The sequence below is a fragment of the Propithecus coquereli genome, unplaced genomic scaffold (genome assembly GCF_000956105.1).
Source record: "Propithecus coquereli isolate 6110/MARCELLA unplaced genomic scaffold, Pcoq_1.0 Scaffold536, whole genome shotgun sequence".
Lineage (NCBI taxonomy): Eukaryota > Metazoa > Chordata > Mammalia > Primates > Indriidae > Propithecus > Propithecus coquereli.
The window spans coordinates 164,258-185,007 of record NW_012151241.1 but is presented as its reverse complement, the minus strand read 5'-3'; the positions used below and the strand labels follow the sequence as shown (position 1 = coordinate 185,007).

General features: G+C 40.4%; 1 protein-coding gene across 1 annotated transcript in view; it reads left to right on the top strand.

The window, feature by feature from the left end:
• The first annotated feature begins 4,386 nt into the window (after positions 1-4,386).
• The window catches only part of VPS53 (vacuolar protein sorting 53 homolog (S. cerevisiae)), a 144,732-nt gene continuing 128,368 nt past the window's right edge, over positions 4,387-20,750 (top strand). The window contains exons 1-4 of the mRNA XM_012657323.1: positions 4,387-4,610; positions 7,878-7,958; positions 14,930-14,979; positions 16,495-16,561. Coding sequence (XP_012512777.1) covers positions 4,524-4,610; positions 7,878-7,958; positions 14,930-14,979; positions 16,495-16,561 — 285 coding nt within the window. The 5' untranslated portion in view covers positions 4,387-4,523. The remainder of the gene's footprint in view (positions 4,611-7,877; positions 7,959-14,929; positions 14,980-16,494; positions 16,562-20,750) is intronic.

Sequence of the window (20,750 nt, the reverse complement as noted above, 5' to 3'; positions counted from 1 at the left end):
GAGGCTGAGGCAGGAGGATCACCTGAGCCCAGGAGTCCGAGGTGGCTATGAGCTAGGCTGATGCCACGGCACTGTAGCCCAGGCAATAGAGTGAGACTCCGTCTCCAAAAAAAAAAAAAAAAAAAGGGTAGAAAATATGTTTTCTGTGATACTTTGTCATCAGCTGTACCACATCCAATAGCACTACAGGAAATTATTTTTTTTTTTAAAGCTCAGCTCATTCATGAGAATATCATATAGCCCTTATTTTCATACCCAAATATCTCACATTCATAAACTTCCACATCTTATTTATCCCCTTATTTTCATATCCAAATGTCTCATATTCATAAACTTCCACATCTTATTTATCCCCTTATTTTCATATCCAAATGTCTCATATTCATAAACTTCCACATCTTATTTATCTTAAAACTATATAATCTGTCTTTCCAGGTTTCTTCCTTCCCTCTTTTGCTTATCATAAACAAATCAGTCTAGCCTGTTATTAGTTATCCTAACACAGCTTCTTTAAACCTAGTGTCCACCTGTACCTCTGCTCTTTTAACTTCCTATACTTTTTGCACTGTGTAACTCTCTTATACTTAAACTTACATTCATTATTAGTAGCTTATCTGCAAAGAGGGAGAAGGGATATCATGTAGTTGAGAGCTTCAAAGGAGGGAAAGATTTGGGGTCATGGGGGAATGCAGTTGAGAACTGCCAGTGGGTTCATAAAAGGACAATCAGTGGAAATCAGACAGTATGAATTTGTACTAGATATGGTCGCCCTGGTTTCATGACTCTCCACCACAATGAGGGCAGCTCAGAAGCAGAGAAACAAAGGTGGAGAGACTAGGGCAGATGACAGGTATAGCAAACATGGTTACATCCTCCTCTGCTTACAATCCTTCAAAGGTTTCCCATTCTTTAACACGAACTTCAAGATCCTTCGACATCTGCCACTGCCTGTTTGCTCGGGCTCCTCTTGTTTCACTATCCCCTTGGCTTTGGAAATTCTATCATCCTGGTCAATTTCTTTCATCTTCATGACTTTTGCATATACTGTTGCTTTGGTCTGTCATCCCGATCCTCACTTCCTACCCTTTGTTTCAACTTAAAAATCACTTCCTCAAGGAAGGCTTTCCTGACCACCAAATCCAATCAGAACACTCGATACAGTCTCTCAACATATGTTTATTTGTGTTTTATTGGACCTATCACAATTATATTTGTATGAATATCCTTCTCATTTTCTATATATTTTTTTAATCAGCAGACTTTAAGTTCCATGAATATCCTTTTCATACATGGAAAACAGCTCCATGGAGGTTGGCACTTGGTTTATTTCATTCATTGCTGAATTCCCAGCACCTAGCCACCCAGTCACCAACAGGAAGAGGTGTTCAATAAATTTATTGATTGAGTGAATGAATGGCAGGAAGATTTAGCTATAGGACCTTGGGGAAGCTTTTTGTTTGTCTGTTAAACTAGATCTCCATTTCCTCATCTTTTAAATGGGGATAAGGACAATAACCTCTAACCTCAGAATTCCTGTGTGAATTTAGAGACAATGCATGTAATATGCTAAGCATGGTGCCTGGCATACAGTAAGGGCTAGGAAATGTTAGCTATTATCATCATTAAAAATAAGCTCTTGGAGCAACTGGAATTCTCACACGGTCCTGGCAGGAATGTGAAAACAATACAGCCACTTTGGAAAACAGTTTACCACTTTCTTATAAAGTTAAACACAGACACACCATACAACCCAGTAATCCCACTTCTAGGTATTTACGCAGATGACATGAAAACTTATGTTCACACAAAAATCTACACATGAATGTTTATAGCAGCATTATTCATAACTGCCAAAAACTAGAAACAACCCATATGTCCTTCAACCAGGGAATGAATAAACAAATTATGGTATAGGCCTACAGTGGAATATCACTCCACAAAGAAAAAATGAACTCCTGATACATGCAACAACATGGATGAAACTCAAATGCATTATACTAAGTGAAAGAAGCCAGACTCAAAAGGTGGCATAATGTATGATTCCATTTATACGATACTCTGGAAATGTCAAAACTATAGGGACAAAAATCAAGTCCGTGGTTGCCAGTGGACAACCACAAGGGTGGGGCGTGAGGGAATTTAGGGGGATAATAGAAATGTCCTAGAACTAGACTGTGGTGGGGGTTACATAACTATATGTATTTATCAAAATCAAGACATCATAAACTAAAAGGGTGAATTTTACTGTATGTAAATTATATCTTAATTTTAAAAATGAAAAAATATCCAGGACAGGCAGATATAATAACCTTTTCCTTTTTAAAGAAAGGCATTTATGTTTTATTATAAAAGTACTATAGGCTCATTGCAGACATTTGAGAAAATGAACCAAGAATGTACGTTCCATCACCTGCAGAAAGTAATGTTTCCTTGCTATCAGTTTCATAGGCACAAAATACACATGAACTGGGACCATATTGTACATTTTTGTTTTCTGAAATATATGACACAATTTGCTTTCTGAAATATATTGTGCATTTTTCATGTCATTAAAAAAATTTACCAGGCCAGGCATGGTGGCTCACGCCTGTAATCCTAGCACTCTGGGAGGCTGAGGTGGGAGGATTACTTGAGCTCAGGAGTTCAAGACCAGCCTGAATAAAACCAAGACCCCTATTTCCAAATAGAGAAATTAGCTGGGCATGGTGGTGTACCCCTGTAGTCCCAGCTTGGGAGGCTGAGGCAGGAGGATGGCTTGAGCCCAAGAGTTTGAAGTTGCAGTTAGCGACAATGATGCCACTGCACTCTAGCTGGGGTCACAGAGCAAGACTCTGTCTCCAAAAAAAATCCAAACCATGATTTTATGAAATGAATAATATGCTATTGTATAGCCAATTTACATTTTTTATTTTTATTTTATTAATTAATTTTTTCTTTCCTTTTTTTTTGGCTCCTCAAATTTCAACTTGAGGATTTATTTATTTTTAGAGATGGGGTCCTGCTATTTTGCCCAGTCTGGCCTCCAACTCCTGGGCTCAAGCAACCCAGCCTCTACAGTAGCTTGGACTACGGGTGTGGGCTACCACATCTGGCTCAATTTACATTTTTAAGCATTTCTTTATTGTTAGAAATTATATTTTTTATACAATTATTATTTCATCAATTAAAAATAAAAGAAAGAAGACTGGGTGTGGTAGCTCACAGGTGGAATATCACCATTTTGGGAGGCCAAGGTTGGGGTGGTGGGGATCATTTGAGACCAGGCGTTTGAGACCAGCCTGGGAAACTTAGTGAGACTGCATCTCTATAAAAATATTTAAAAATTAGCCTAGTATGGTAGTGAGCACCTGTAGTCCCAGCTACTCAGGAGGAGTTCGACCTTAACAGTGAGCTATGATCACTCCACTGTACCTCCAGCCTGGACAACAGAGCAAGACCTTGTCTCTGAAAAAAAGAAAAAGAAATTCTTTACTAAAGAAAAATAGCTTTACTAAAGAAAAATAGCTTAGTAGTAGTAGGGACTCTTCCCTCAGGGTTTCACAACATTCAACTGGTAAAGCAACTCTTCCTTTGGCTTCAATTCCCTCACTGTTTTAGTATCTGCAGAAAGAGTGGTTCCACAGGGTGATCTGGCTTCTTTCTCCCTTTGCAGTGCATAAGCGCTAAGACATCCTAATATTTCCTGTATTACTAGCTTACATTTGCATAGCGCTTTTAATATTTCATCCTCACCACATCCACGCAGGGTAAGCAGAGCAGATGGAGTAATTTGTTCTAGATCACACAGCTTCTCAGTGGTAAAATGGGACTTAGACCCTTGATATTCAGAATCTTAGAAAGTAAACATTTCCCTAGCGTTAGGGCACTGCCTAATCTGGCTTTTTATTTTATCTTATTATTTTTTAACTTTCCCAATAAAGAAGCTGCAGTCACCCCCAGAAAAAACTGTGCCTGGTGGCCTGGCACAAGGGGAACTTATCCATATCAAGTGGACACTGTCCCATCCTACAACTGTCCTTGGCAACACTGCCACTTACCGGGTGGGGTCATTTCATCCCCGATGGCAGGGGGACACTATTGCCGCTGACCAATGCGGCCCAGGGAGCTGAGGGGTCGCCGGCTTCGTTGCCCGGGGAAGTAGCCGTCCGTCGGTCGCAATGCTGCAGGGCTTACGCCCAGTGGGAGGCGGGCCCTCTCCCCCAACACCGGAGCCCTCAGCGGAGGGCGCGCCTTATGCGAGGTGAAGAAGGCCCCTACCATCTTAAGGACGAGGCCGCCGAGCTAACGGGATCCCCGGGAGGCTCTACGGACGTGACAGGAGTGCTTCCAGAGGTCAGTCCTCCAGTATCCCAGAGTGCCCCGGATCCCGGAAGTGCCAGGCTTCCCGGAAGTGTTGGGGTGGCTGAGAGAGCTGGAACTTGCTTGGTTGCTGCAACCGGAGGGTTGCTGTTCTGGGGCCTGGGTGAGGGCTGGAGGTTTGAGTAGGGTCTAGGGTAGGAGTCGGCAGGAGACTGGGTGGCGGGATGATGGAGGAGGAGGAATTGGAGTTCGTGGAGGAGCTGGAAGCCGTGCTGCAGCTCACGCCTGAGGTGCAGCTAGCCATAGAGCAGGTGAGCGTTCCGCCCCCTCAGGAGAGAAGAGTGCGGAGGCTGGGGCCGCTCTGGGCGGTGGGACTTGGGGAGGGGCGGGGAGGAAGCAGTGTTTGGATAGAGGTGAGGGCTATGTGCAGAAGGGAAAGCGAAGGCTTGCGGGGAAATGGAGGTGGAAAGGGGTTTCTGAATCAGGGGAGGGAAAGAAAATCCTTTCTAGGCCATGATTGTCTTTGGAGAGTGGGGCGTCCTGGTGGGTTTGGACACAGGAACTCTTAGAGAGGATGAACCGAGAAGGGACCTCTTCTGTGGCAACCTCAGATTCTGGGGGTTGTGGGGGTTCATTGATTTACCAGTCTAGTGCCGCTGCTCCTGGTTCTCAAGCTAGCCCCTGGTGAGTGGCTTGGAATTGGGAGAATGGTGTGAGTTTAATTTCTGAAGCTGATGTCAGAGCAGAGAGAAAATGTTGAAAAATAACCATGTTACCATATTTAAATAGTTGAGAATTCTTGCAGTTGATTAGTTTGGGGAATATTCCCAGGAGTTCTCTCTTTCTTGCAGGAACTCTTTAGTTGACTAGCTCTCCTTTCAAGTTCCTATTGAATTTTCAACGGTAGTGTTAGGAATAGTCACTATTCCTGACAGGCTTTGCTCCCTCTATCCTTTTACAGGCTATTGCTCCTGATAAAGGGAGAAAATCTCCCGTAAAGGAATTGTCACAGGGTTATGATTTAAGTAGAGGAGGGTTATGCCTCATTTAATGAAAACTAGTAAGTTTTTCTGAGTAAAACTTTGCTTCTACTACTACCAATAATTAACATATATTGACCATTAATGCTTACCTTGGACTAGGTATGGTGGATCACACCTGTAATCCCAACACTTTGGGAGGCCAAGGCAGGAGGATTGCTTGAGGCCAGGAATTTGACACCAGCCTGGGCAACATAGTGAGACCCTATCTTTACAAAAAAATTTTTTTAAATTATCTAGGTGTGGTGGTGCATGCCTGTAGCACTCCACTGGGGAGGCTGAGGCAGGAGGATTGCTTGAGCCCAGGAGTTGGAGGCTGCAGTGAGCTGATTGTGCCACTCTACTCCAGCCTGGTGACAGAGAAAGACCCTGTCTCTTAAAAAAAAAACAAAAACAAAAAAACTTACTATGGGTCAACCACTGCCACTGTACTTACTAAGTTATGTATCCGTATTGTCCCATTTATAGACTTCGAATGTGTGCTTTTCTAGGAGTGGTTGTGTTACTTACACAAACCACATTTGTCACATCATGAGGATTCCAAGCCACTGGGGAAAACTTTTAGTGTTCAGGCCACACTGCTCCACCACCCACCTCTTTTGCTAGAAAAAGACATACATTTCAGTTGCTCTTTGGACCTAATGGGCTCTAATGGAAGAAATTAATAACACAGTCAGTTATTGTTTGACTGACAGGGATATCAGAAGAGCACATTTTTGCTATTTCTTAAGAATAGGTTTGAATTATAGCATAGGATTATCTTGTAAGCAGACACCTCGATGTGAGGATGAATTCAGAATTATTTCTTACTTTAGCATTCTAAGATCGAGTGAAGTTCTGCAGACAATTATGCAATAGCATATTTGTAAAGAGTAGAGATGTGTGAGGAGTCAGGAAGGGTTGGTATAATGGAATCACAATTTACTCAGAGATTAAGTCCAAAGTCATTGCATGAGGTGAAAATCACTACAGACATGTTACCCTTGAAATTCTTTAAATTGCTCCTAAAGTACAGTGTATAAGCATCTCTTTGATAAATCTAGTGCTCTTAGTTTTTTTCCTCCAGCATTAGAATCAGTCACTCTTTTTTCAGTTATTACTGCATGAAGTAGTTGGCTTGTGTTAGGGGCCTTGTTGTATGAAAACATATTAAAACCTAAGATAACACCCCAGAGTGGTGAAAGGAATGCAGAAACTGAGACCAACTTGAGGACTTGAACAATTCGCATCTGTTATATCATGTTCATGATGGAGCACACATTCATGGCAGGCCCAGTTGCCTGCATTCCCTCTGGTGAGCACATATAATTGAGCTTGTGTAAATTATGTGTGCATATGACTTATCTCCACCATAAATGTATATAATGGAAACAGAAATACTAAGCATTTTAAAAAAAGAACACCTTTACTTCTTCTCACCACCTTCTCTCCACCTCCCCTTGACATTGTAGTAACCTTAAACTCTAATAATAATTATCTTAGAAGACATTTTGATCCTTTGACACTATATTTCTTTGGAAGGTTTCTTCAGAGATGAAATTGCTTCTTGCAATTATAACTATCTTGAGCAGATGACGTCCAGTACCCAGGGTATCATTTGACTGGTTTTATAGTCAGCCTTGTTACATGTTCTTCAGGTTGTGACTTTGAAGGGAGTTAGGTATGTGGCTTTCTTTGTTTTGTCAACCTGAGTGCCAGCTCTCCATTTCTTGACACTTTGCAAATTGCTCCAATGCATAGTGAATTCTTCTGCTGAGACATCATTGAGATATGGTACATAAGTCTGTTATCAAGGCTTCCTTAATACAACTGTGTCATCACCAGTTTAATCTAGTAGTGTACAATGCCTGCTGACTTTTCCTTTGTGATTTTGTTCATATCTGTGGAACTTTTCACATTTGGACATTCTATTAAATTGTGCCAAGATGTTAAGACTGCAGATGTTGAAAATTAAAGATTTACCCTAACAGATATTTTATTGAGTATCTGTTTTGTGTGAAGTGTTAGAAAATGAAAAAAGATTTGGTTTTTGTCTTCAGGGAACTTACTGTCTAATAGGAAAGAAGTAATATTTAATACATAAAACAAAGTAGAAAGATGACAGTTTTTTTGTTTTTTTTTTTTTGAGAGACAAGGACTCATTCTGTTGCCCAGGCCAGAGTGCAGTGGGACAATCATACTCACTGCAACATCAAACTCCTGGGCTCAAGCAATCTTCCTGCCTCAGCCTCCCAAGTAACTAGGACTGCAGGCACGTACCACCATGTCCAGCTAATTTTTTAAAAAATTTTTTGTAGAGATAAGTTCTTGCTATGTTCCCCAGGCTGGTCTCAAGCTCCTGGCCACAAGGGATCCTCCCTGCTTAACCCTCCAAAGCACTGGGATTACAGGTGTGAGGCACCATGCCTTGCTGCCAGTTATTTTTAAATCCCCTATTTTAAAAAATGTATTTTCTTTTTAATTGACAAATTAAAAAATTGTGTATATTTATGGTGTACAACATGATGTTTTGATATATAATCCTCTCTTTTTATATAGGTATTTCCAAGCCAGGATCCTCTAGATCGAGCAGATTTCAATGCTGTTGAGTATATCAATACCCTGTTCCCAACAGAGCAAGTAAGTATAGAGTTTTAGGTTTCCTTCATTTCAGTAGCTTCTGGCTCATCCTGAATATTATGACTGGTGTGTTTTGCTACATAATCCAAGGGCCCTTGATCAACAAGTGAGAGTTAAATTCAAATCAAACTCCATTGTGACCAATGGGGGCAGTTAGCTAAGTTGTGATGGAGGGGAATTCTTTGCATGGTGAGCATATTATTAGAAATTGTACCCTTAAGTTTTAAGAGTCCCCCACATTTTCTGTTGTAAATTAGAAAGTGGGAAGGATTTGTATAATGTAAAAAAAATGGGGAGGGAGAGGCTGAGTCAGGCAGGTTAAACCCAGAGTCATAAAGCCACTTTTGCCTCTATTTCAAGATGTAAATTTTTAGACTTTGTGTTTTATTTTGTTTTGTGGAGCAATTCACCTACACAGATGAGTTTTTCTTACAGAATTGGTTTCTGGGTGTTTAAGTGAGAAATAGACCAGAATTAGAAGCAGCACAGTTGGGAGAAGGACAGTTAGAGTTCTGTTCAAATTTTCATTTATTCATTCAGCAAACATTCTGCCATGTGTTGTCAGTCACTGTGCCAGGTGCTGGGGATACAGTTGTGAATAAGACCCAGTGGGCGTCCTTGAGGTGTGCATGGTCCAGTAGAGGAAGAGACACTGGTGAGTGCTGTTGAGATATGATGGTACAATGAGGAACAAAAGAACAGTTCTTCCTAGGAAAAGCAAAACCTCAGAGAGGAGGTAGTCTGTCTGCCAAGTCTCGGAGGATTTATTCATTCATTCATTTGGTCAGACTCGGTAGTCATTTATTACGTGTCTACTAATGCTAGGCATTATTTTTAGAAGCCGAGGAGAAATGGTAAACATGACAGGTAAGTTCCTGGTCTCATGAAGTCTGTCTGAGGAGGAAGACAAGAAATAAATCAACAGATAAATACACAGGGAATTATCAAGTGTGGTTGGTTAATGCTCTGAATCAAAGCAGGTGCAGTGATAGAGCAGGATGGCATGGAGTGGGGAGTCCTTTAGGAAAAGGAAGCTTAAAGGGAAGGTCCCTCTGAAGCTGTGCTCTTTAGGCTGAGATGTGATAGATGTGAAGGAGCCAGGCTTGTGACAATCTAGCGGAACACTATTCTAGACAGAGTGATCGGCCAGGTAAATCTTCTAGGATGACGAAGGAAAGGTCTTTCTAAACATAGGGCAAAGGCTCAGAAACCGGAAACACAAAGCCTGCACAGTGATCAGAGCGTCGTAGGAGATGAGGCTGAGGAGGTGGACAGAGTAAGGATCCTGAAGGATCTGTGTCTTCTAGGCCTGCAGTTCCCAACTCCCTGGCCTCGGTTTGGTACTGGTCCATGGCCTATTAGGAAACGGACCTCGCATCACTGCCTGAGCTCTGCACCCCCAGACGTACCCCATCCCACCCCTACCTCCCTGGTCCATGGAAAAATCGTCTTTCGTGAAACCAGTCCCTGGTGCCGAAAAGGTTGGGGACTGCTGCTCTAGGTATCTAAGTGAAATATTTTTTTTAAAGAACCGATTTTCACTGGGCTAATATTAAAGCCCACATCCCCAAAATGTTATGTACATATTCTAGTACCAATCTTAAATAGATTAAGCTTTAGTAGTATTTGCCATATAAATAAAAAATAAAAACAGAGGTTGTAATGTTTTCTTCTAACATTTAAGGAATAGTATGGCAAACCCCATACTCTGGAGACTGTTACTGTAGGCAGTGGGTGTTCATGGAAGGACTTTTGACAAGTTCATGACTAGAGCAGATTCATGTTCCCATCTGGCAGCAGAGTGGGGGATGAACTGGAGGGAGGTAGGTGAGACTGGAGGCAGGAAGACCATTTAGGAGACTAATGCAATCGATCACTTGAGGGAGATGATGAGAGCCTGAAGGACAGCTGTGGGGTGGAGAGAACCAGATCTGAGACCTGTTTAGGGGACAGAAGTCACACAATTTGGTGCCTGAAGTGATGAAGGTAGAGGCTCATGTAGATTCCAAAATTCACTCGTTCGTTTACTCAACGAAGGAAACCTACTCTGCCTCGCTGTATAGGAAATTCAGGGTTAGAGGGGTGAGCAAGACAGGCATGGTCCTTACCAACACAGAGCTTACAGTCTATCTTGATTGGTAATGACACAATTAATAGATTATAAGTAAATTATGAAGTCACAATAACTTGTTTGTATAATTATTAAATGTAACTTGCTCTTAAAAGAGTCCTAACATCTACCACAACTGTCATAATAGTTAACATTTATTGGCTGCTTGTTGTGTACCAGGTACCATTCTAAGCACTAAGCTATGATAAATTCTCACTTTGTTATCATTCTTGTTTTACACTGAGAATAATGAGGCAGAGAGAGATAAAGAAAGCTCAGCTTAGATGTCACAGCATTGCCATGAAGGAATCATACCAAATACAGTGGAAACAGAACACACAAGGCTTGAATTTAGTCTGAAGGATCTGAAAAGGCTTCCTTCCCTGAGGAAGTGGTATTTTAGCAGGGCATTATAGGCCAAGTTAAGGATTTTGAGCTTTGATTTCTAGCCTGATAGACTGAGTGGGTACTGGCACCTTTACCCAATGTTAAATGTAAGGAGAAAGCGCAGTTTCAGTCACAAGTGTGGCAGGGTGTGAGGGTGAGTTCAGTTTTGAATATATTTGGTCATCCAGGTGGAAATATGTAGCTGGATATTTGACTATGAAGCTCATAATCTCTGTCATTGTCAATATCTTGGCATATATCCTTCCCAACTTTCTAATGGACATACTAATTTTTAAAATAAAGTTTAAAAATGAAATGCTGTGTGATTGTCTTTTTTGAGATTTCACAAATAGCCTTTATAGCTCATCATTTTGTGTGAAAGGGAAGCTTTAGGAACTAGCTGGAGATAGACATTTGGGAACAACTAGTATGAAGACAGCAATTGCTGACTCACCAAAACAAAAATAAGTGTTAGATTCGAAAATTATATAGGAAACCACCAGATTCTCGCCTCTTCCTGATATGTTTGTGCATTTGTTTTTCTAAACTACTGAAGGTAGCATAAGATCTTTGTTATTCTACAGATTCAGTTATATGTCTTGTCTAATTATGCCCCCGTGAACATGATAACGTGTAGTGAAGTTTCTTAGAGTAACTCAGAAAATTTATGACACGGGGTTAGCTTTATTTCTTTGGTCCCAGAGTTACACTTAACAGGTCATCTACCAACCGAGATTCCCATGGACTTTAATGAAAAGAGAATAGAAAGTAGTGGCATAACTTATAATTTTTTTTAACTATTGTTAGAACTTGGGCAAAAACCATCTACATACCTTGTAGACCTACAGTAAATACTTGTTAATTATGAGTTTAGATTGTTTAAAGTAGATACCAGTATATCAAGAATAAACTTAACAGAAATGTTAAATGCTTGAGGTGATGGATATCCTTCATACCCTGACTTGATCATTCCACATTCTATACACATAACAAAATATCACATGTACCCAATAAATACGTACAAATATTATGTATCAATTAAAAATGCAAAAATAAATTTAATGTCATTCTGAGGAGGGTGTGGATGTATTTCTATTAAGTGGCAAGTACTTGTGTGTCTGTGGTTGTCTGGAGGCTGTAGTGTAGACTGGGACAGATCCCTGGATGTGTCCGGGAGGAGCTCAGGTTTTTGCATTTAACAGAGTTCCTGTGAGGTTCTGAAGAGTAGCGAAATCTGGTGACGATGGTCTGGAAAATCTTTTTAGTCTCTAGTAGTAAACTGAAAAATAATCAGTTGTCATGTTTTCATTGGAAGTTTAATTAGGGGAAACTAGATGAAACTGATGAAAAATATTATAAAACTAATTAGGAACTTTTGAGAAAAGAGTCACATGGGAATGTTTATAAAGAATTTTCGGCCAGGCAGAGTGGCTTGTCCCTGTGATCCTAGCACTTCAGGAGGCCAGAAGTTCAAGACCTGCCTGAACAGCATAGCAAGGCCCCGTCTCTACAAAAAATAGGAAAACTAGCCAGGCATGGTGGTACATGCCTGTAGTCCCAGCTACTCTGGAGGCTGAGGCAGAAGGATCACTTGAGCTCAGGAGTTTGAGGATGCACTGAGCTATGGCGATACCACTGTACTCCAGCCCAGGTGACAGAGCAAGAGCCTGTCTCAAAAAAAAAAAAAAAATCTTTTTAGTGACCCCCCTAAAATGCTCTGGATCTATATTGTTAAGTGGGGGGAAAAAGTTGTCAAATTGCTTATCCAAGTTTATTTTTTTTTAAGCCATGTATTTTCATAGAACAGTAGAAGGCAATATACAAAAATGTAGATAGTGGTTATACTCTCCTGGGCACACAGGTGATTTTACTTATTTTCTGTAATTTCTGTAATTGTCAAGAATTACCATTAAAATCAGGAAATACTTTTCAATAATTAAACATTTTAAGATTATACAATTAAAGCTGTACAAGCACATTACAGCTTAACTAGATGAGTGGTTCTCAGGAAATAAACTACCTGCACCCAGGGCAGCCAATGTGGATTCCCATGGGGCTTTTTCCCAACCCGGAGAGGCCCTCAACCCTAGTGAGGATTATTGCCATAGCAAGGCACTGAACAGAGGGGACAGGGTATATCATATCTGCCAGGTGTTTGGGTTGCAGGAAAAGTAGGTCAAGGATCATTGCATTGGAGATAGCATGGTATAATCTTAAAAAGATTTTTTTTTTTGATTGTTCTTCTTAGAAAAATTGTTACGGCTTAAGCAAGACATTCACGTCTGAGGATTATTACATTTAAGAAACGGTTATTGTACCACTAAAAATCAATACTTACTGATGTTGGATGACCTCCGGGTTCTGTTGTTAAGTGAAAAAAGAATGGTGCAGAATGCTTTCGGATGTGCTTTCAATACATAGACTGCCTCCTAGAAGGTATACCAGAAACTGGCTCGGAGCTGTTGCCTCTGGGAAAGAGAACTGGAGGTGGTGGGCAGGCCAGGGTGAGAGGAAGGGAAGCCTTTCTTAACACTGTATACCCTCTTTTACTATCTTAAATTTTGGTCATGTACATGTTTTGCCAATTTTAAATAGATTACAATTTTTTTTTTGAGATGGGGTCTCGCTCTGTTGCCCAGGCTGGAGTGCAGTGACATCATTATGGCTCACCGCAGCCTCCAACTTCTGGGCTCAAGCGATCCTTCCATGCCCGGCTAATTTTTCTTATTTTTTGGTAGAGACGGGGTCTCACTATGTTGCCCAGGTTGGTCTTGAACTCCGGATCTCAAGTGATCCTCCAGCCTCAGCCTCACAAAGTGCTAGGACTATGGCATGAGCCACTGCACCTGGCCAGATTATAAATTTTTTAAAAATTTTGATATTATTTCCCGTTTTTAGAAAAGATGCAAGAATAGTACAAAGAATTTATAGCTGCCCTTTACCCAGATTCCTTGCTATCAACATTTTAAAAGTAGGTTGTTTTGAATACCAAAAAACACATTTTTTGAAAAAGTGGGTTCTAGCAGAGATGGGCAAGGCAGCAACTGTTATACCCATTTTGCATGTGAGGACATAGAAACTAGGAGAGGTTAAACAACTTGCCCTCCAGCAAGTTAGCAGTAGGGTTGGTTCACTCTTCAGCTGCTGTTAACACGGTGATGATCTGTGTTATTCTCAGTTTGGTTTTGAAGTGACCAACTTGACAGGACTGGATTGGATTGAGTAACTTTTCTGAGATTCATCTTACCTCAGGCTGTTTTTGGATTTCTGAAAATTCTGAGTAACCACTGTCTTGGTCAGAATAGTAGATAAGATGAAGCACAATCCCTACATTACCCTCAGTTCCTTCTGAAATAAAATATCTGTTGTGGGAGAGGGAAGGAAGATGTATAAAATTGTATTTTGAAGACTTGAGTTAAAATGGTACTCTAAAATTGTACCCGCTCTCCTCCATTAGGGGGCGCCATTCCCCCACATTTTCTGATCTCTAAGATCAGAAATGGTTCATTTGTTTGAATTGTCATTATCTTTTAAAAAATATAATTACAGTAGTGGTGCATAGTTAATGCAGTGTTTTGAGAAAATACTGATAGGCAAAAAGAAGAAAAATTTGAAATCCCTTCTTTTCATAGATTAAAACTAATCCTAGATTTTATAGATTACAGCTACTCATATAGACTACAACTACTCGTGTATATCCTTCCAGACTTTTTTCTAATGGATCTATATACTTAAAAAGTAAATTTACTTATAGCATCATCTAGAGGAGTACACAAATCTTAAGTATGAACCTTGATGAATTTTCACAAAATAAATATAGCCATGCAACATCCACCCAGATCAAGAAATAAAACATCTTCAGAAGGCCTTTCCTGCCTCTTCACTGTTACTGCCTCCCTAAGATAACCACTATCCTGGCTTCTAACATGAGAGAATAGTTTCACCTGTTTTTGAACTATATAAGTGGAATCAAATAGTATACATTCTTGGGTCTGCCTTTTTTTGTGCACCATTATGTTACTAGTATTTATGCATGTTCTTGCGTGTTGTAATAGTTCATTTATTTTTGTTGCTGTATTTTCTTGTATGAATTTGTCCCTATCCTATATACCAGGGGTCAGCAAACTTTCTGTAAAGGTCTAGAGAGTAAACATTGTAGGTAGGCTTTGTGGGCCATACAATGTCTGTCACAACTACCCAGCTCTGCCATTGTAGCTCAAAAGCAGCCATAGACAATATGTAAGTGAATGGACACGGCTGTGTTTCAATAAAACTTTATTTACAAATAAAGGTGTTGGGCTGGATTTGGCAGTAGTTGTAAACTACTGCTTTACTTTTTTTAAAAAAGGTATCATACAGTGTGATTGAATTTTTTGAGGTATCATAAATAGCCCTTATAACTCATCATTTCCCTGTGAAAGAGGAATTCCAGGAAGTGGAATAACAGCTGGGCATTCTTCCTTCTTTATTATAGTCTCTGGCAAACATAGATGAAGTCGTGAACAAAATTAGACTGAAAATAAGGTAAGTAACACTGTATGATTGTTAATAATTAATGGAAAGTGTGTTGTTAATTTAGTTAATCGCATTCTGGATCACACTTTCCTGCTCTCACAGGAAAGCACTGAAATACCAAGTTTGCTGTAGATAGTAATTTTTTAAAAAATTATTCTTTTCTCTGGGTTTCCATATGAACTTTGTAGCAAGGAACTCAATTCTTCGGCCAGTCTTCAATTCATAAAAAAGGAAGGATGCTGTAACAGAGTCTATTCAAAACAGTTAATTGTAGAAGGAGGCAAAAGCTTTTCTACTATATCTTTAATGGTTTTATTTCCCTAATGGATTTACTTTTTTTTTTATACTCTGAAGCTTTAGATATGAAGATAGGCCTGTATGTGTATCCTTGTAACATACCAACCAACAGTGTTAGATCTGCCAGTTGGCTTTGGTGGTGGCCCAGGATTAAACATTGTGATTAAGATAGGATGTGATCGTCCACGATTATCATCACGTGTCCTTCCTACCTAAGGCGTGTTCTGGTTTACCCATGTCTGGGTTTCCAGTTTTGACACGTGGTAGGTACTCAATAAATGTTCATTATATAAATACATTGATGTCATTGCTTCAGATATAGTTTTGGGACTTTTGTTTGCTTTGTTTTTAACTTTTGATGAGGAAAAGTGTTCATTTTAAATCCAGGAGATGATTTTTTTCCCTACAACCCTTGGGTCTTTCAGTGAAGACCTCCGGCCTATGAATGTATCATTCCATTGGTGCCTCGGGAAGTACAAAGAAGCCTCCTTGTTTTGTTGGACTTTAGCTGTAACAATTCTAGTAGACCACTAAGTTGTCCAGGGTTTGCACAGAAAATGGAAATTCCCTGATGATTCAAAGTCACTTGCAAGCTAGTTATTAATATTTTCCACTTTCACCCTACCATACCTTTAATGGATTCTTCAAATGAAAAATGACATAGACTGATACAAATTCCTCCAGCTGAGGTGCCATTAATTGGCCCCCGTTGAGCCGCAGGAGAAAGAGGAGCTGGAAGCTGTGGATCTGTCTCACACACAGTTGCATGATCAGGGCCCAGAGGGTGAAGGACGGATTTCATCTACCACCCTGGCTCCTTCTCCCTTTTAAGGGTATTGAGGAAGTTACTGAAGAAGGGATTTTGTGTGGGGTAATTTGAATTCTCTGGCTTGTTCCTGTAAAGTTTCAGCAATTCTGTCATTCCTGATTTACTCCATGAAAAATCCTAAAAGTTTTATTGGTCCTTTCGGAGAGCTTGACTATTAAGTGAAAATAGCCATTTTTAAAAACAAGGCGACTCATCGGTCTTGGCTCACTGCACTACTGTTGCTGCCCCCTGAGGTCCCAGGCCTCATTCTTCCTTATATCACTCACACTTGCTTGGTTTTCTGGACAAGTAGCTGCAATCTGCAGGAGTGAATGGATAAATTACTAACTTTTGTTTTCTTTCGGTCAACCTAGAATAGAGATTATCTGAATGATTTGTATCCTTTAACTTTTTGCTAGGAGACTGGATGACAATATTCGAACTGTTGTAAGAGGTCAAACGAACGTGGGGCAGGATGGAAGGCAAGTAAGTAACTTATTCCTTATTTTAATTTTACTCCCCTAATTTCTTCCAGCCCAAACAACCAAGTGACCAAAATGTTGATGTGCCTTCTTGCAGACCACTTTCTGATTGTTCTGTTTCATGCACAGCAGGACAGGGTAGGCTGCCCAGAGCAACCGTGAGCTCTCACTCAGTTTCCCTTGGACCAGGAGCATATACTGTGGCACCGCTCACCTGGGCCCAGGGGCACGCACACAGGCCGAAATGAGAAGGCTGGAATTTCCTTGTCTTTCTCCTTAGTGTCAGAGATCTCTTGTACCCTCCTTTATTTTGTGTCCTGTGGCTAAATAAGGTTGCTGCTTTTGTCTGTCAGCTAAGTTGTTGGGTTTTTGTTTTTTGGGTTTTTTTTCCCCAAATGTCTGAGGCAGGGAAACAAAGCTGCTGAGCTCGTGGCGATCCTGACCATGATCCTCAAGGGCTGATCTTGGTCGCCATGCTCGGCTGAGGAGAAAATGGACACCCCACATCCCCAAGGGAGGGAGACCCTAGTCGATGAGGTTTTGATATTACTTTTGTGGCTGCAAAACATAGTAACCTGACATAGCTACAATTTTCCATACCTAATTTTGCTGACAAACAGGTAACTGAAGTTATTTCAAAGTTTTACAGGTCATTTTGGGTCTAGCTAAGGAGGGATATTGGAAGAGAATGAAGGGAGAAAGAAGTGTGTGGGGAGGAGATAGCCTTCAATGACTGAGGGGCCGGATGTTATCTAGTAACCATTTTCCTTTTTATTTGGATACTTCTTCTGTTGAGGCATCATATTTCAGTAATTGCTGTCGTGACAGAAATGCTGAGCATGCCTTTTCTAGTCTTCCTCTCTTACAGTCTGCTCCTCCCTTTCCAGTACGAATCCAGTTAGGTCAGGAGTGTGCCTTCCTGATAGCTTCAGTTCTGTTATTTCTCCTCTTTCACATTTTTCAGTACAACTGATTTCTAAAAATGTTCACCATGTTGCCCATACTTGGGGTGAGGGGAGGGTATGATCCTATGTCAAAATTTCCTGGTCTCTGATAGTCCTCCTTCCTCTGCTAGTAGCTTACAAGGGTAATGAGTCTCTTTCTTTTACATTTTTAGTTTTACTCAGCTCTCTGTTTTCCTTGCATTTTGTGATTAACTTTCTTTTTCAGCTTAATAGTTTCCATTGATCCATTTGTAAACAGTCTACCTTCTTCCTTGTTATCATCATCAGTATTTGTTTATAGACTCATAGTTTCCTAAAACTGATCTTGTCTTCTGGACTTTTGCACAGTCCTTATTGCCTTGTTTTTGTCTATTTGAGGTATCTGCCAAGAAGCGCTGCTTTGCTGGCACATGAGGCCCATGTAAAGGGGGCCCTTAGAGGTCATAAAGAATCACAGAGTAGGCGGCAACTGCTGCAGCCTCATTCTGCTGGTTAACTTTCCTAATATATGTCTGCTCATATCATCTACCTCTTCAGAAACCTCAGTGGCTTCTGGCTACCACATGCAATCCAAGTTCCTTTGCTTGGCGTTCACGGCTTCACTCTACATTTCCAGTTTTGTATCCTGTTGTGTTCTATCCGTACTGAAGATTTAGCACTCAACAAGCATGCCCTGTGCTTTCTGGACCTATGCTTATGTATTTCTTTGTGCCTGAAATGCTTTTTCTCCTCTCTTTTTCTTCCAGTAGCTATATTTCCAAATACTACTTCTTTTATAATATTTTCTGTTTACCTCATCTAGATGCACCAAGGAATCAGAATTTTTGAACTAGAAAGGGCTTGGAACTCATCTGGTCCGTTCCTCTCATTTTACAGGGGAAAAAATTGATCCCAAGATCATTCAGTTAGATGTATATTCCTTCTACCCATAAACACCCGCAGCCCTATGCTTGTACTTTTCATTTGGCTTTTGGGATCTCCCTTGACTTACTAGAGAACAGATCTTGTCTCCTTGACGAGTTTATAAGCTCACTGGAGGTAAGAACTGTATCTTTGTCATCCTTACATTTCACTACATGTGGTGCACGTGCAATAACATTTTATTCAACTGTATCGAATATTTGGTCTGTGTGAGATTGTTTATTAATTATAAATAAGCAAAAGCCCTTAACCATGAAAACATCATTTTGATCAGTGTGTGTTACTTTAAAGTGCTTTAAAACTTTATTTGTGCATGAATACTCCCAACTTACTATTATTTGGAGTAATAACACTGTTCCGTGTGACTCAGCCTGCATTTAGAATGGCTCACTGGAAACCTGTAAATACTTAAGAGAGTCTCAGGTATTTAAAATTCCAAGAATGTGAAAATGTAAATGAATGATTCATCAGGACGTTTTGTTGGGTCATGCTATGTAGATATATATCTTTCAGTTACTTATGTTTTAACCATGGGTCACAAACTAGCAGTATTGGAGAGTCAGGCCCAGCATTAGGCAGCCTGCAGGAATGTCGGCATTCCCCACCATCACACGTTAATAGGTTACAGGTTGCTGCAGCAGAGGAGGTCATATTTCAGAGAGCAAGACCACATTTTCAAGAATGTTTAGATAGCATTTCAATCTGTGATGGAATTTTGTATTCGTCTCCTTAGAATCCAGACAGAAAGGAAGCCCAGAAGAAATAATTGCTTTTCTTGTCATCCCCTCCATCTGTCTTTTCCAACAGTTTGTAATGCAAGCTGAAGTAGAGGCTTTTTTCTTTTTTTCCCTAGGAAGCTTTTGGGTCCTGTCCTTGTCAACTCCTAGGGATGAAAGCCTCACTCTCCAGCCCTTGCTGGCTGGTGGTTTGCTAAAAGGAGTCTCCATTTGACTGGCACAGACTTGGGAGAATTATGGATGTTCCAAAATACTGAGTTTTATAGGTCAAGAGGCCCCACATTCCCTTCTTCCCTGGAACAGAGGGAAAGTTCGTTTTCAGAACTTGTTTTCTAAGCTTCTGAGGAACACTCAGGAGGAGAGCAGCAACATGGACAGAAGGAAGTTTTCCTTTTGTAAATTTAATCTTGATCGTGTTCAGCCAGAACAGTTATGCTTCTTAATCTGTGTAAATAAGGGGAAAGAGTTTGTGTCACATCATGGTGTCTTAAGGAGACATTTTTAGCAGAAAAGTTCTTTTTGAAAGGCAATGTTTCTGACTCAAAAATTATTTGGGGGAAGGGGGTGATTTAGCTATTGAAGACATAGTGAGGTCATTTCTGTAGTTTCTTGAAATTTCTGAAATGCCAGCTGTTTGGTTAGCACTCTGCTCAACGTTTTGTAGAGTCTTTGATTGTTGACCACCTCCTATGTGGGGCAACTTGAACTGGTCTAGTCTGAGTGACCTCTTCTAACCAGACTGTGAGGCTCTTACAAAGTTTATGTGGTGCGGAATCCTCTCCATTTTTATCTGTTGAAGTCATCAGTCAAAAGCTTTAATTAAATGCCCACATGTCTGAACCTTTGTGGATAAGATGAGTCAATTCAACAAGTACATGATCCAATGTGCTATGAAATTTATGCAACTTCCCAAGAATTAAAATGGATAGCCTGGACGCAGGTAGAAAGAGAGGTGAATAGAGGAGCTCATGTTAGGGGAAGAAAAAGTTGGCATGTTAAATTTCAAGAGTTGGCAGACCTTGACCAATTCCCAGTAAGCTCACTGAAAATCACAGGAGATGACCAGCCACTGAGTTCCTATCTCTTTAGTGGAGCTTTGCTGCAATGTATTAATAGTTGTTTGATCAGAGAAAGACAAAGGTTTGGGAGGAGAAGAGAATTATTACAGTAGTCCCCCCTTATCCGTGGGATATATGTTCCAAGACCCCCAGTGGATGCCTGAAATTGCAGATAGTACCGAACCCTGTAAAAATTGTATTTTTTCCTATGCATATGATAAAGTTTAACTTATAAATTAGGCACAGTAAGAGATTAACAACAACTAACAATAAAATAGAACAATTATAACAATATGGCAACATCACTACTTTCGCAATTTGGAGCTATTATGAAGTAAAATAAGGGTAATTTGAACACAGCACTGCAGTACCTAGGCAGCCAATTTGATAACCAGGGTGGCTGCTAAGGAACGAACAGGCAGTTAGTGTGTACAGCATGAATATGCTGGACAAAGGGAGGATTCATGGCTCATTAGGGTGGAGCAAGCAGTGCAAGATTTTATCATGCTACGCGGAACAGTGCGCAATTTAAA